This window comes from Lynx rufus, unplaced genomic scaffold (genome assembly GCF_022079265.1).
Source record: "Lynx rufus isolate CCGP_SWC_20201006 ecotype Redwood Valley unplaced genomic scaffold, mLynRuf1.p SCAF_11, whole genome shotgun sequence".
In the NCBI taxonomy this organism is placed as follows: Eukaryota; Metazoa; Chordata; class Mammalia; order Carnivora; family Felidae; genus Lynx; species Lynx rufus.
Genome location: NW_025814825.1, coordinates 15,973,066 through 15,986,897, shown reverse-complemented (window position 1 = coordinate 15,986,897; position 13,832 = coordinate 15,973,066). Strand labels below are relative to the sequence as shown.

Below are 13,832 nucleotides of genomic sequence, written 5' to 3'. Positions count from 1 at the left end.
CAAAGCCTGGAGGGTGCTTCGGATTCTGTGTCTCCCTCTCTCCCTGCCCCTCCCCTGCTCATGTTTGGTCTCTCTGTCTCTCAAAAATAAATACATTAAAAAAATTTTTTTAATAAATAAATAAATGCAGGGTGGCCTGGCTGGCTCAGTCAGTGGAGCATGTGATCTCGGGGTAGTGAGTTCTAATCATATGTTGGGTGTAGAGATTACCTAAAAAATAAAAAATCTTAGCCTAGTCAGTTGAGCATGTGACTCTTGATTTCAGCTCAGGTCATGATCTCACAACCAAAGTGGGACTCAACCGAATGAGCTACCCAGGCACCCCCTAAATAGACAAAACAATCTTAAAAGACAACAACAAAGTTAGAGGGCTCACACTCTGTCATATTACTTCAAAACTTACTTCTGCAATAATCAGCTGCAATATCAAAACAAAACAGTGTGGTAGTGGCAAAAGGAAAGACATAAAGATCAATGGGAAAGAATTGAGAATCCAGAAATTAACCCACAAGTCTATAGGCAAGACATCAGTCTATATAGAGACATAAATATGAGTTTGGGCCCTACATCAGTCTCTCTGTTGTCAGCGCAGAGCCCACTTTGTATCTTCTATCTCCCTCTCTCTCTGCCATTCCCCTGCTTGCACGTGTTCTCTCTCTCTCTCAAAAATAAACATTTAAAAATAAATAAATAAATTTGAATGAGAGAGAGAGAGAGAGAGAGAGAGAGAGAGAGAGAGCAAGCAGAGGAAAGAGAGAATTTTAAGCAGGCTCCATGCTCAGCACAGAGTCCTTCACAGGGCTGGATCCCATGACCCTGGGATCATGATCTGAGCCATTTCTTATTATATTACAATAGGCCAAATTTACACATTTATAAATTCTTGCCTGATCCTTTGACATACAAGTTTACCTAAAAGAGTTATAGGGGTAGTTTCCAGGACATTAAAAAATACAATTTGTTAACAATGGTTGTCCCCCCACCAAATCAGTTGTATTTTTATGTACTAGCAATGAATAATCCAAAAGTAAAATTAAGTTTGGGTTTGAAGATGGTGTTGAGGAGAATAAATACCATGACTTCCAGTGCTTTGCTAAAACTTCAGATGCAAGGCCTTCTGGCTAAGCATCTGTAATTTCGTATTGTTGCAACATTCATTATAACCCTGGGGGTTCCAGCTTCCTAAAAGTTTGCTGTGGACAAACCAGAAAGAAGGTTTATGTAGATTTCTACAGAAATTATGATTCCCGGAAAAGATTTTGAGGAAATGATGAAGGCTGGTATCTTTCAGAGAGCAAAGTGACTTTCTTTCGGTTGGTTCCATGGAAGTTGGTCACTGACCTGTATCCCTGAACTATGAAACATGAATACTGGACTATGGAATACTTTCTCTTGATAAATAAACAACTAACAAGTACTGTGGAAAAAAACAAACAAAGAAAAATAAACTTAATAAAACAATTCTATTTACAGTAACATCAAAAATAATGAAATACTTAGGATTAAACTTAACCAAGAAAATGTAAGACTTACACGCTTAAAACTACTAAGCACTTTTGAAACAACTTAAAGACAACCTAAATAAATGGAAAGACATCCCCTGTTCATGAACTGAAAGACTTAGTATTGTTAAAATGTCAGTACTTACAAAACTGATCTACAAATTCAGTACAGTCCCATACAAAATGCCAAGTGCTGTTTTTGCAGAAATAGATAAGCTGATTCTAAAATTCATATGGAATTTCAAAAGATTCCAAATGGACAACTTTTTTTTTTTTAATGTTTATTTTTGAGAGAAAGAGACAGAGTACAAGCAGAGAGGGGCAAAGAGAGAAGAGACACAGAATCTGAAGCAGGCTTCAGGCTCTGAGCTGTCAGCAAAGAGCCGGATGAGGGGCTCGAAATCACAAAGCACAAGATCATAACCTAAGCCAAAGTGGGACACTTAACCGAGTAAGCTACCCAGGCACCCCCTAAATAGACAAAACAAGCTTAAATTAAAAAACAACAGGGGCGCCTGGGTGGCGCAGTCGGTTAAGCGTCTGACATCAGCCAGGTCACGATCTCGCAGTCCGTGAGTTCGAGCCCCGCGTCGGGCTCTGGGCTGATGGCTCGGAGCCTGGAGCCTGTTTCCGATTCTGTGTCTCCCTCTCTCTCAGCCCCTCCCCCGTTCATGCTCTGTCTCTCTCTGTCCCAAAAATAAATAAAAAACGTTGAAAAAAAAAATTAAAAAAAAAAAAAAAAGTTGGAGGACTCACACTTCCTCACATTACTTCAAAACTTACTACTGAAATAATCAGCTGCAATAATGAAAACAGTGTGGTAATGGCAAAAGGACAGACATAAAGATCAGTGGAAAGAATTGAGAATCCAGAAATTAAACCTCAAGTCTATAAGCAATTGATTTTCATAAGAAGTACCAAGAGCATTCAATGGGAAAAAGAATAGTCTTTTCAACAAATGATGCTGAAATAACCAGATTTCCACATGCAAAAGAATGAACTAAACCCTTAACACACAACTAATAAAACAATTAACTAAAAACAAATCAAACACCTAAATTTAAGTGCTAAAACAAATCTTAAAAGAACACATACACATTGTGATTCTGGATTTAGCAATGAATTCTCATTATGACAGCAAGAGCACAAGCAACAAATGAAAAAATAGATAAACTGACCTTCATCAAAATTAAATATCTTTGTGCATCAAAGGAAACTATAAAGAAAGCAAAAATAACCCATAGAAAGGGAGAAAATGTTTACAAATCATTTATCTGATAAGGGGGTCTATTATCCAGAATATATACAGAGCACTTACAATTCAACAACAAAAGACAAACAACTAAATTCAGAAATGGGTGAAGGACTTTAATATACATGAATAGCACATGAAAAAGATGTTTAACATCTTTAGTCATTAGAAAAATGCAAATCAAAATCCACAATGAAATATCACTTTACACCCACTAAGATGGCTATAATTTAAACAAAAGAAGGGGCGCCTGGCTGGCTCAGTCAGTGAAACATGTGACTCTTAATCTCGGGATTATGAGTTCAAGCCCCATGTTGGGTGCAGAGATTACTTAAAAAATAAAATATTTAAAAATAATAAAATGGGGTGTCTGGGTGGCTCAGTTGGTTGAGCATCTGACTGTTGACTTTGGCTCAGGTAATGATGCAAGGGTCGTGGGACTGAGTAATGCATCCAGCTCTGTGCTGAGCATGGAGCCTGCTTAAGATTCTTTCTTTCTTCCTTCCTTCCTTCCTTCCTTCCTTCCTTCCTTCCTTTCTTTCTTTCTCTCTCTCTCTCTCTCTCCCCCCGCCCCCGCCCTCTGCCACTCTCCCCTGCTTATGCTGTCTCTCTCTCTCAAAAATAAAAAAAAATTATAAATATTAATTAATTAATTAATAAGGGAAAAGAACAAGTTTTGGCAAGAAAATGGAATCCTCATACATTACTGGTAGGAATATCAAAGGGTGCAACCATGTAGAAAAGTTAGGTAGTTCCTCAAAAAGTTAAACACAGAATTACCATGACTCAGTAATCCCACTCCAATAGATACCAATACCATAGATTAATGAAAATACATGTCCAAAACGCTGAAAAAAAGAAAAAAAAAAGAAAATACATGTCCACACAAAAACTCGTACACAAATGTTCATAGCAGCTTGATTCACAACAGCCAAAAAAGGAAACAACCTAAGTGCTCATCAACCAATACAGTGTGTGTTGTGTGTGTGTGTGTGTGTGTGTGTGTGTGTGTGCGTGTGTACACAATGTAATATTATTTTGCCACAAAAAGGAATGAGTTACTAATACATGCTACAACTTGGATGAACCTTGAAAAACATCATGCTAAGTGAAATAAGACAGACACAAAAGGCCACAAACTGTTTCCATTTATATGAAATACAATGGCCAAAATAAGCAAATCCATAGAAACAGAAAGCAGAATGGTAGGTCCCAAGAGAGCAGAGCATGGAGCAGAGGTGGGGAAAGGGCAGGCAGGGATAGTGAAATGATTACCCATTGGGTACAGTTTTGTTTTTGGGGTGATGAAAATGTTCTGGAATTAGATAGCAGTGATGGTTGTACAACCCTAAAAATGTATTGGCAGTCATTGAATTACACACTTTACAAGTGTTAAAATTATAAATTTTAAGTGAACTTTACCTCAATTAAAAAAAAAGTGGTTGCCCTTGGGCACAGACAGAACTTGCTTCCTCATTATAAATCCCTTTTTTACTACTCAATTTTATCTTTGTACCAAATGGTGTCAAACAGCCAGAAAAATAAACACAAACTGATTTCTCAGCTAAATTTAAAACATCAGAAGTTACTATTAAGGGAGAATTAATATAGAATGATCACCTCTGAATTATGTCCTGCATATTCTTCTTGTCCTCTCTAATCCTATTTCTTCTCCCATTTATGTTATAGCACCATGACAGATGTAGTTCACTGATAACAATTTTAAAATTTGGGAACTAAATCATTAGGTAAATCATATATACTTCTTCCTTGCAGAGAATAAAAAATAAATTTCAGGGACACCTGGGTTGCCCAATCAAGTTAAGTGTGTGACTTCGGCTCAGGTCATGATCTCACAGTTTGTGAGTTCAAGACAGACATCAGGCTCTCTGCTATCAGCACAGAGCCCGCTTCGGATCCTCTAGCCACCCCCTCTCTCTCTGCCCCGCACCCATGCACATGCATGCAGTTTTTCTCTCTCTCTCTCTCAAAAATAAACTTGAATTAGTTAATTAATTTCAAGTGAAACTAGCAACAGGATTGAACAAATGTACCTAAAGTTTTCCCAGAGAAAACTGTGGTCAATTCATAAATAATTATAGTGCAACTTGCTATTAATGACATTAAATTTCCTGAGTTTTCCTCCAATTGAAAGTATTAGAGTCCAAAGTCTTCAACAGTTTTTCTTTTGATATAAGTTTCACATAGTACATACGAAGAATTTAATACTCACTTATCAAGGAAATCCTTATCCACTACAGCAGTGATGTCAAGAAGAGGATTTCCCATCCCAAAGAGAATATTTTCACTAAAAAAAAACACACAAAAATGCAAGCACAAGTTAGAAATACTTCTAAAAGTAAGCTGATGTATAAAATGCACACAAATATAAAAATATGTATCTTCACTTTACCTCAAAAATAAACCTAACATGCTAGTTTATTAAACCTTTGATTTGCTTTTTACATTTCAGACAACATTTTAGAGGTAGCATAAGCTATTTAGAAAGGAGGATGACTTTCAAATTGGATCAAATAGAAGAAACCAGATCATGTGACCTTTTTTCATAATATTCAACAGCTAATGACCAAAGCTAATTAGACTGTTTTTTTTTTTTTAAGTTCTATCATAACAAAAGTTCTATACCCAACAAACATGACAGATAATTGACTTTATCTAGCTAGTAAGATACCCAACTACCAAAAGTGATTAAGGAGGTTGCAGCAAGTCCTCCAGGAGTCCAGCCAAAAGCCCCACCTTGGACAAACTGAATGTGGTGAGACCCGCACAATGAGCATCACAGATAGTGAAATTTTCAATTACGTTTAACAGACTTCAAAGAAGTCTATGTTCCACAATGATCCCAGTGTAGCTCAAAACCAAGAGAAGGCTACAACTCCACCACAAGAGATGCCTTAAACAGAAGCCTAACTAACAGCAAGAAATGGACCAGTGGCCATGGTTGGGTCAGCCTCAGTGGGAAGCATTCTTCTAGGTTTTTCAATGAAATTTGCCTCTGTGTAATCTCCCGTTGGTCTCCAGTTTGCTGAAGACCTCTTCCAGTTGCCTCCAAACCAGTTTCTATCTTCATCACATGGAGACTATCAGTAATATCAATACTACTGGTACCCCAGAGTTTCTTTAAGAGAATAAAATATAACCTACACTTATAATCTACAATGATTTAGAAGACTGAATTGCAGTATCATATTAAAACCACAGTTTGGGCAACTATGGCTGAATACATAATAAAGAGGTATTTGTCCCTTTGTTCTTTTTTCTCTCCCCTTTCTCTTTTTATTTTATAAATTTAATTTTTTTTTCAACGTTTATTTATTTTTGGGACAGAGAGAGACAGAGCATGAACGGGGGAGGGGTAGAGAGAGGGAGACACAGAATCGGAAACAGGCTCCAGGCTCCGAGCCATCAGCCCAGAGCCTGACGTGGGGCTCGAACTCACGGACCGCGAGATCGTGACCTGGCTGAAGTCGGACGCTCAACCGACTGCGCCACCCAGGTGCCCCATAAATTTAATTTTTTTTTAACGTTTATTCATTTTTGAGAGAGACAGAGCATGAACAGAGGAGGGGCAGAGAGAGAAGGAGACACCGAATCCAAAGCGGGCTCCAGGCTCTCAGCTGTCAGCAAAGAGCCCAATGCAGGGCTCAAAACCACAGACCGCAAGATCATGACCTGAGACGAAGTCAGACACTTAACTGACTGAGTCACACGGGCGCCACACCGCCCCCTTTCTTCTGTTTAAAGAAAGCTGAACGAGGGACAGTTAAAAGAAAATACAATTACCTATTCAGACTTAAGTTGCATTTATAATCAGAAAAAAAATCTAATATAAAAAGAAAATATCTTAAGTACTTAGAAGATAAAGGATCAACAGGCAGATACATTAAAACTTGGCCATCATTTTATTAGAAACTTCTCTGCCTGATTTGTGTATTGTTATTCAAACAATAAAAACTCCTAGAATTTGTTTTTAAAAAAAAAAAGCATGGGATGTTACTGGGCTGCTTGGCTGTTTCTTTTTACTCACCCTTTTTTAGTGTTTGGTTTAATGCATACAGTCATGAATCCACCACCAGAATCAAAATATGTAACATTTCTAACACCACAAAATATCCTGCTACCCTCATATCAATCGCTCCACCCCAGCTTCTCCCCTCTTAATTTTAAGGACAATAATTGTGATATTTCTTTTTCAGAAGTCAAATCTTTGAACATCTCATGGATTCCCAAAACAGTTCATTGCACTCCATTTGAAAACTTAGTATAGTATTAATAAATCAATGCACCCTCTCTGGGCCTAAGGTTTCTATACTCTAAGAAATATGGGGAAAAAGATGAGCAGAATGAATCACAGAACCCTGTTTAAACTTATATTCCTAAACTTATCTGTCTAGCAAAACTTTTTTTTCCTGAATGCAAATGGACACGAATACATTTACACACAGAGCAAGAATATACTGTAACTGAACTGGTCAAATGTAATACTGGAAGAAATTTTTTATATATCAATAATGATGATTGTTGGGGAGCCTGGGTGGCTCAGTTGGTTTAGCATCTGACTTTGATTATGGCTCAGGTCATGATTTCAGGGTTGTGGGATCGAGCCCCAAGTTGGAATCCATGCTGAGCATGGAGCCTGCTTAAGATTCTCTCTCTCTCTCTCTCTCTCTCTCTCTCTCTCTCTCTCTCTCTCTCTCTGCCCTCCTCCCCCACTTGCACTCTTGCTCTCTCTCTTCTCTATAAAATTTAAAAAGAAGAAGAAGAAGGAGGAGGAGGAGGAGGGGAAATGTGATCAGGAAAAAATTTAACTGGAAACTTGTTCTTTTATTATTTATTGTTAATAAACTAGATAACCATAATATTTGCCTTGTTATTGCCAAATAATATTACAATTCAGTTAAGGTCATTTGAAGACATTCTCTAACAAACCAGAATTGTGTGCTTGTCATCTGTTCCTTGTCATCCTCCTACTTTCACTCCAAAGGCACAGGCTAAAGAGATCTGGGTGGAACTGACCTACTCCAGTTCATGGAGAGAGTGAGTCTGACTGGCTTAACCTAGAGGAACAGCAAAGTCTAAACCAATCAGCACAATGCATTTCTCTACCCATACTTATCAGTTCAGAGATAGGCATGTGACCTAAACCAGTCAAATCAAAAGGGACGCCAAGGTTTCCTTCCTAGGAATGCTCATATATAAAACATCTTCCTCCAGAGTATAAATGCAGAAGGTGTTGGAAGATTTAAGTACCTCAAGGTTCCCAGGTGGCTGCCTTGAGGTAAATCTGACATCACAGAGGGCAGAATGGAAACTAAGTCATGACACAGAGAAACTGGGTCATTTGATGAAGTTGTTGGACCTATTAAGCTTCGCTTGAAACCTATATCCTCTTTGGACTTTTGATTACATGTAAGTAAATTATTTTGTTGATTACAATTTCAGACTCATTTTCTGTTACTAATAGACATAAATTGTCATATTTCATTTTTTAAACTTGTTATATTTTATAATTCATTTTTATTATAAAGCTGTAATATAGACAAGATTGTTAGTATTGGCATTATGAATCCATGTTCCATTAATTTAAGTTCCTCTGAGGCTAAAGTCTTAATTAATTCTCAGGCAGATCTCTTGGATTTCTTTTCCTTCCCTTTGTGAGAAAGGTTATATGGATTTTACTTTTACTGTCATAGAAACATGGAGCTTGAAAAAATATGTTCAACCAATATTTGAGATTTTCTTTGTATATCTCCAATAGAAGGTAATAGTTTTATGCATTTAAACAAATTCTACTTATTCACATATATAGGCTGCCTTGTGTCTTAAAAAGTTATTTCTAATTCTCGAACTATACACTTAAACTACTTCCCCAAGAGTAACTCAATAAATATACTAGCAGATGCCAATCAAAATTTTAACATAAATCTTAAAAACATAATAAATTAAGATGGTGTAGAAGCTTCTGGGTTGATGAACACAACAGCTGGGAAGGTGGCACCGCCCAAAGAGTGCACGGAAGTTCAATCCCCCCACTCCCATACCTTTCTGTGATATTGTGATTTAGAATAAGAAATTCACGTTTGGCCTTCTTCTGGGTCCCTGGCAAAGAGCTCCTAAAAACCTTGGCATTTCTGAGGAGTGGGATAAAGGTATCTTTTGTTATATTAATGAGGTTACTTTTGGAAAACTCCTAGGTAACCTAAGGATGGGGGTGGTTCCAAGGGGAACCTCGGGGGACTAGAGGATTAGTAGTCCCCCCTCACCTCCAAGGAGTGATTTAATCAACTATGCCTATGTAATGAAGCTTCCATATAAATCCAAAAGGATGAGTTTCAGAGAGCTTCCAGACTGGTGAACATATCTGGAGATTTGGGGAAAGGGGCTCAGAGAGCATGAAGTTCCTGTCTTTTCTCACATACCTTGGCTTATGCATCTCTTCCTTCCAGCTCTTCCTCAGTTATATCCTTTTATAATGTTAAAATAAATTTCTAAGCCTAAAATGGAGCCATCTCCAGCCCACGGTGCGTCATCAGCAAACTAAACTTTTGTGTTCCGGGGCGCCTGGGTGGCCCAGTCGGTTAAGCGTCCAACTTCCACTCAGGTCATGATCTCACAGTCCGTGAGTCGTGAGTCGAGTCGTGAGTCAAGTCGTGAGTCAAGCCCCACGTCAGGCTCTGTGCTGACAGCTGAGAGCCTGGAGCCTGCTTCGGATTCTGTGTCTCCCTCTCTCTATGACCCTCCCCCGTTCATGCTCTGTCTCTGTCTCAAAAATAAATAAACATTAAAAAATAACTTTTGTGTTCCTGTAAATGGTCAGATTGACCAGAAACGTGGTATATCCAGTCAGCTACTCCCCTAACACCAGACAACTCTATACTTATTTGCTTGTTCCTTGATCTCTCTAAATAAAGTCAGATATGCAATCCTAGCCAATGATGCCATTTCCACGTTGCCCCTTCTAACACTCTACAAAATACACGCTTGCCCAACATGCCTTGGGAGGAGTATTCCACTGCTTCTAAGGCACTGTACACTCCAAATCCACGCAGTTTTTCCCTTGAATAAAGAACATGAAACTCATTACTAAATTGTTTGTCATCTGACAATTATAAACCATAATCTAGTAAGTAAAATGCTTCTCTGAGTTCTGTGAACCACTCTAGCAAATTAAATGAACCCAAGTAGGGGGTCATAGCAATCTCTGATCTCAAACTGGTTGGTCAGAAGTACAGGTGGAGGGGCGCCTGGGTGGCTCAGTCAGTTAAGCATCCGACTTTTGCTCAGGTCATGATCTCACGATTCATGGGTTCTAGCCCCGCATCGGGCTCTGTGCTGACAGCTCAGAGCCTGGAGCCTGCTTTGGATTCTATGCCTCCTTCACTCTCTGCTCCTCCCCCACTCATGCTGTGTCTCTCTCTCAAAAATAAACAAACATTAAAAAAAAAAAAAAGTACAGATGGAATCTGGAATCTGAAGTGTGGGAAGGGACAATCTTGTGGAACTGAGCTTTTAACTTGTGGCATCTAACACTATCTCCATGTAGATAGTGTCAGAATTGAGTTAATTGCTTGGTGGTGTTGGAAAACCCACACATCGTACTTGCCCTATGCATCTTTTCCATTTGTCTGTATACTTTATGATAAACAGGTAACAATAAACAAGTATACATTCACAGGTAAACATTAAAAATACAATAAACAGGCAAACATTAAAAAAAAAAAAAGATAGTGTCTTGGAATAGGTTATCCCAAAAGTGAGTCTGAAACAAAGACTTATAAACAGGGCACTTATTTGAAAAGTGATTCCAGGGGCGCCTGGGTGGCGCAGTCGGTTAAGCGTCCGACTTCAGCCAGGTCACGATCTCGCGGTCCGTGAGTTCGAGCCCCACGTCAGGCTCTGGGCGGAGCCTGGAGCCTGTTTCCGATTCTGTGTCTCCCTCTCTCTCTGCCCCTCCCCCATTCATGCTCTGTCTCTCTCTGTCCCAAAAATAAATAAACGTTCAAAAAAAAAAAGAAAATTGAAAAGTGATTCCAGGAAGCAGAGGCAAGAGATGAGAGACTGAAACAGGAAAGGAGGAAAAGCCTATGAAGATGTGTTACTGAGCTGGCCATGGTTACAGATGATATCACTCAATCCCATCACTATAGGTGATTGTGGCTCAAACTTTTCAGGAAAAGTTGAAATGTGACTCAGAGATCCCGGTCTAAAGGACAAAAGAGAGAGAATTTATATGGTGACTACTATCTCCCCTTTAAAAAGTATGCAGCATGGCCCTGATGAGAAATGCTATTAGGTTGTAATTGTCCAAAACCCACGTGGAACCTGTTGCCGCAACAGTGGCTAGTGTAAGAGGTAGCGACAAAATTTAAAGTAATACATAAGAGAAGTCTTCATATAGTAAGTTAAAATTAAACAATTATTTCTCGGGGCACCTGGTCTGGCTCAGTCAGCAAGGCATGCAACTCTTGATCTTGGGTTGTAAGTTTGAGCCCCATGTTTGGAATAGAGATTACTTAACAAAAATTATACAGTTATTTCCAAAAGCAAATACTTTAAACTACTCTCCATCATCATATAACTAATATGACTTCATTCCAATATGACAAATTAAAACTTTGCTAAAAACACTAATTCTTTAAAATGGCTAGTTTCTTAAATAGAAACACAAGGCTCAGGTTGTGATCCCAGGGTCACAGGATGGAGCCCCACATTGTCTCAGTATGGAGCCTACTTGGGATTCTCTCTCTTCCTCTCCCTCTGCCCCTCCCCTGCTCACATGTGTTCTCTAATAAAAAAATAAATTAAAATTTAAAAAAAGCACTGAAATACAGTGTGTCTTTAACTTTATCACTTACCATTCTAATACACACGATCTATTTGCTGATCATAACACTTCACTTGTTTCCCAAGAAAGACTGACTAAAAGTCCTTCCCCTACTTCTTTTGCCTAGCAAATTCCCATTCATGTTTTTAAAATTTTCTCATATGCAACCTTTTAGAAAATCTTCTCTGCCTAACTCCTACCAAAAGGTTCTCACGTAAAGCTGCACAAGTTGATGTTCACAGTATGGATGATAGCTTCTGGAGTTCTGTGTTAAGTACTGCTGCCCTTCCTCCCAAAGTTTTATTCATTCTCTCCCCCTAGGTTCTATAAGTTTTTGATAAACTTTTTAATTGATTTTAGGGGTTACTTTGTATTTTATCTTAATTGATCTCAATCAGCGAAACATAAAAGGTAAAATAATTTTTTAAATCTTAATATTTGTCTTCTCAATGGCTAGCATATGATAATCACAAGGGCTTTGAGCAATTTTGCAATTCTACGCTCTGACCTTTTCTATCAATAGACTGCTGCTTTTCTCAGGCTCCCAAAGATCAAGACTGAGTCTAGAGTAAAATTAGACTTTAAAGGTGAAATGACAGATCATTAATTCAAGACAGGTTATAATAAGTTAAAAAGGAATGTTGTGTTCCCTACAGCAATCACTAAATGATAATACAACAAAATCCAATAGAGGATATAAAATGAAAAACTATAAAATACTCAACTTAGAAAAAAAAAAGGCATGAAAGGCAAAACAACATAAAGGATAATTGGAAAACATTAATACCAACCATATTAGTAATTATATTAAATGTCAATGGATCAAATACTCCAACTAAAAGATAATCACACTGGATTAAAAACAAATTAAATGTTATTTACTAGAGATACACTTTAAATATAAAGGCACAGAGAGTTTGACAATAAAAGACTGAATAGAAAGATATACTATGCGAACACTATAAGAAAACTTCAGTGGCTATATTAATATCAGCCAAGGTAGATTTTATTTTTTTATTAAAGTATAGTAGACATGCAACATTACGTTAGTTTCAGGTGTACAACATAATGATTTGACAACTCTGTACGTTATGCTCACAAGTGTAGCTACCATCTGTCTACATACAATGCTACTACAATACCATTAACTTTATCCCTATGCTGCATAGACTAGGTAGACTTTAAAACAAGGAGTATCACCATATAAAAAGGATTTCAAATAAATAAGTCATTTCATCAAATACTTCAAATACTTGGGGGGAAAAAACTTGACAGAAACAAATTAGATAAATACACAATCTTAACACCCCTCTTTCAGTAACTGGTAAAACACAGAAATAAGAAAGGAATCACACTATTAGATATTTATCCTAGAAAAATGAGAACTTAGTTCACACGGAAACCTGTACACAAATGTTCATAACAGCTTTATCTGTAATAGTAAAAAAAAAATTAGAAACAACCAAATGTCCTTCAACAAGTGAGTAGGTAAACTGTGGTACACCCATACAATGGACTAACACTCAGTAATAAAAAGAAATGAACTAGGATACAATTTGGATGGATTTCAAAGACATATGCTGAGTGAATATAAAAGCCTTATTTATGTGTTACATACTGTATGATTCTATTTATATAACACTCTCAAAGTGAGAAAAATTACATTGTTAAAGAATAGATTTGTAGCTGCCGGGGCTAAGGTTGAGGGGAGGTGACCATAAAGGGATAACACAAAACAGGTTTTTTGTGATGATACAACAGTTTAGTACCTTAACTATGTTAATGGTTACGCTAATCTGGACATGATAAAACTTCGCAGATCTATACACCACCACCACCACACCAATAAAAAAACAGTATGTGTGAAAACTGATAACATTCTAGTAATATCTGTGGTCAACTTATCCTGTATCATTAAGGGTGAAGAGTGCACAGGATCTCTCTGTACTATTTTTGCAACTTCTTGTCTTAAAGTATTTCAAAAGAAAGAAAAAGTATATTTAAAAAGTTTAAAATAACAAAAAGGAAAAGTATATTAAAAAAATTACAATAACAAAAAGCTTAAAATGTCCTCATCATGACATCATGAGGAATAGCAGAATAAGAGCCTCCAAAAATTGTCTCTCCATAAAAGCGACAAGAACACTGGCAAAAAAATGTCAAAATCAACTTTTTCAGAATCTTAAATACTAACCAAACGCTTACAATAATCTGGGGGGCATTTTCTAAAAAA

The 13,832-nt window shown here is 37.5% G+C and overlaps 1 protein-coding gene across 2 annotated transcripts in view; it reads right to left on the bottom strand.

The window, feature by feature from the left end:
* Positions 1-13,832, bottom strand: part of ADK (adenosine kinase) — a 531,760-nt gene that overhangs the window by 485,898 nt on the left and 32,030 nt on the right. For both annotated transcript variants that reach the window (XM_047072998.1, XM_047072999.1), the window contains exon 2: positions 4,988-5,062. In XM_047072998.1, coding sequence (XP_046928954.1) covers positions 4,988-5,062 — 75 coding nt within the window. The remainder of the gene's footprint in view (positions 1-4,987; positions 5,063-13,832) is intronic.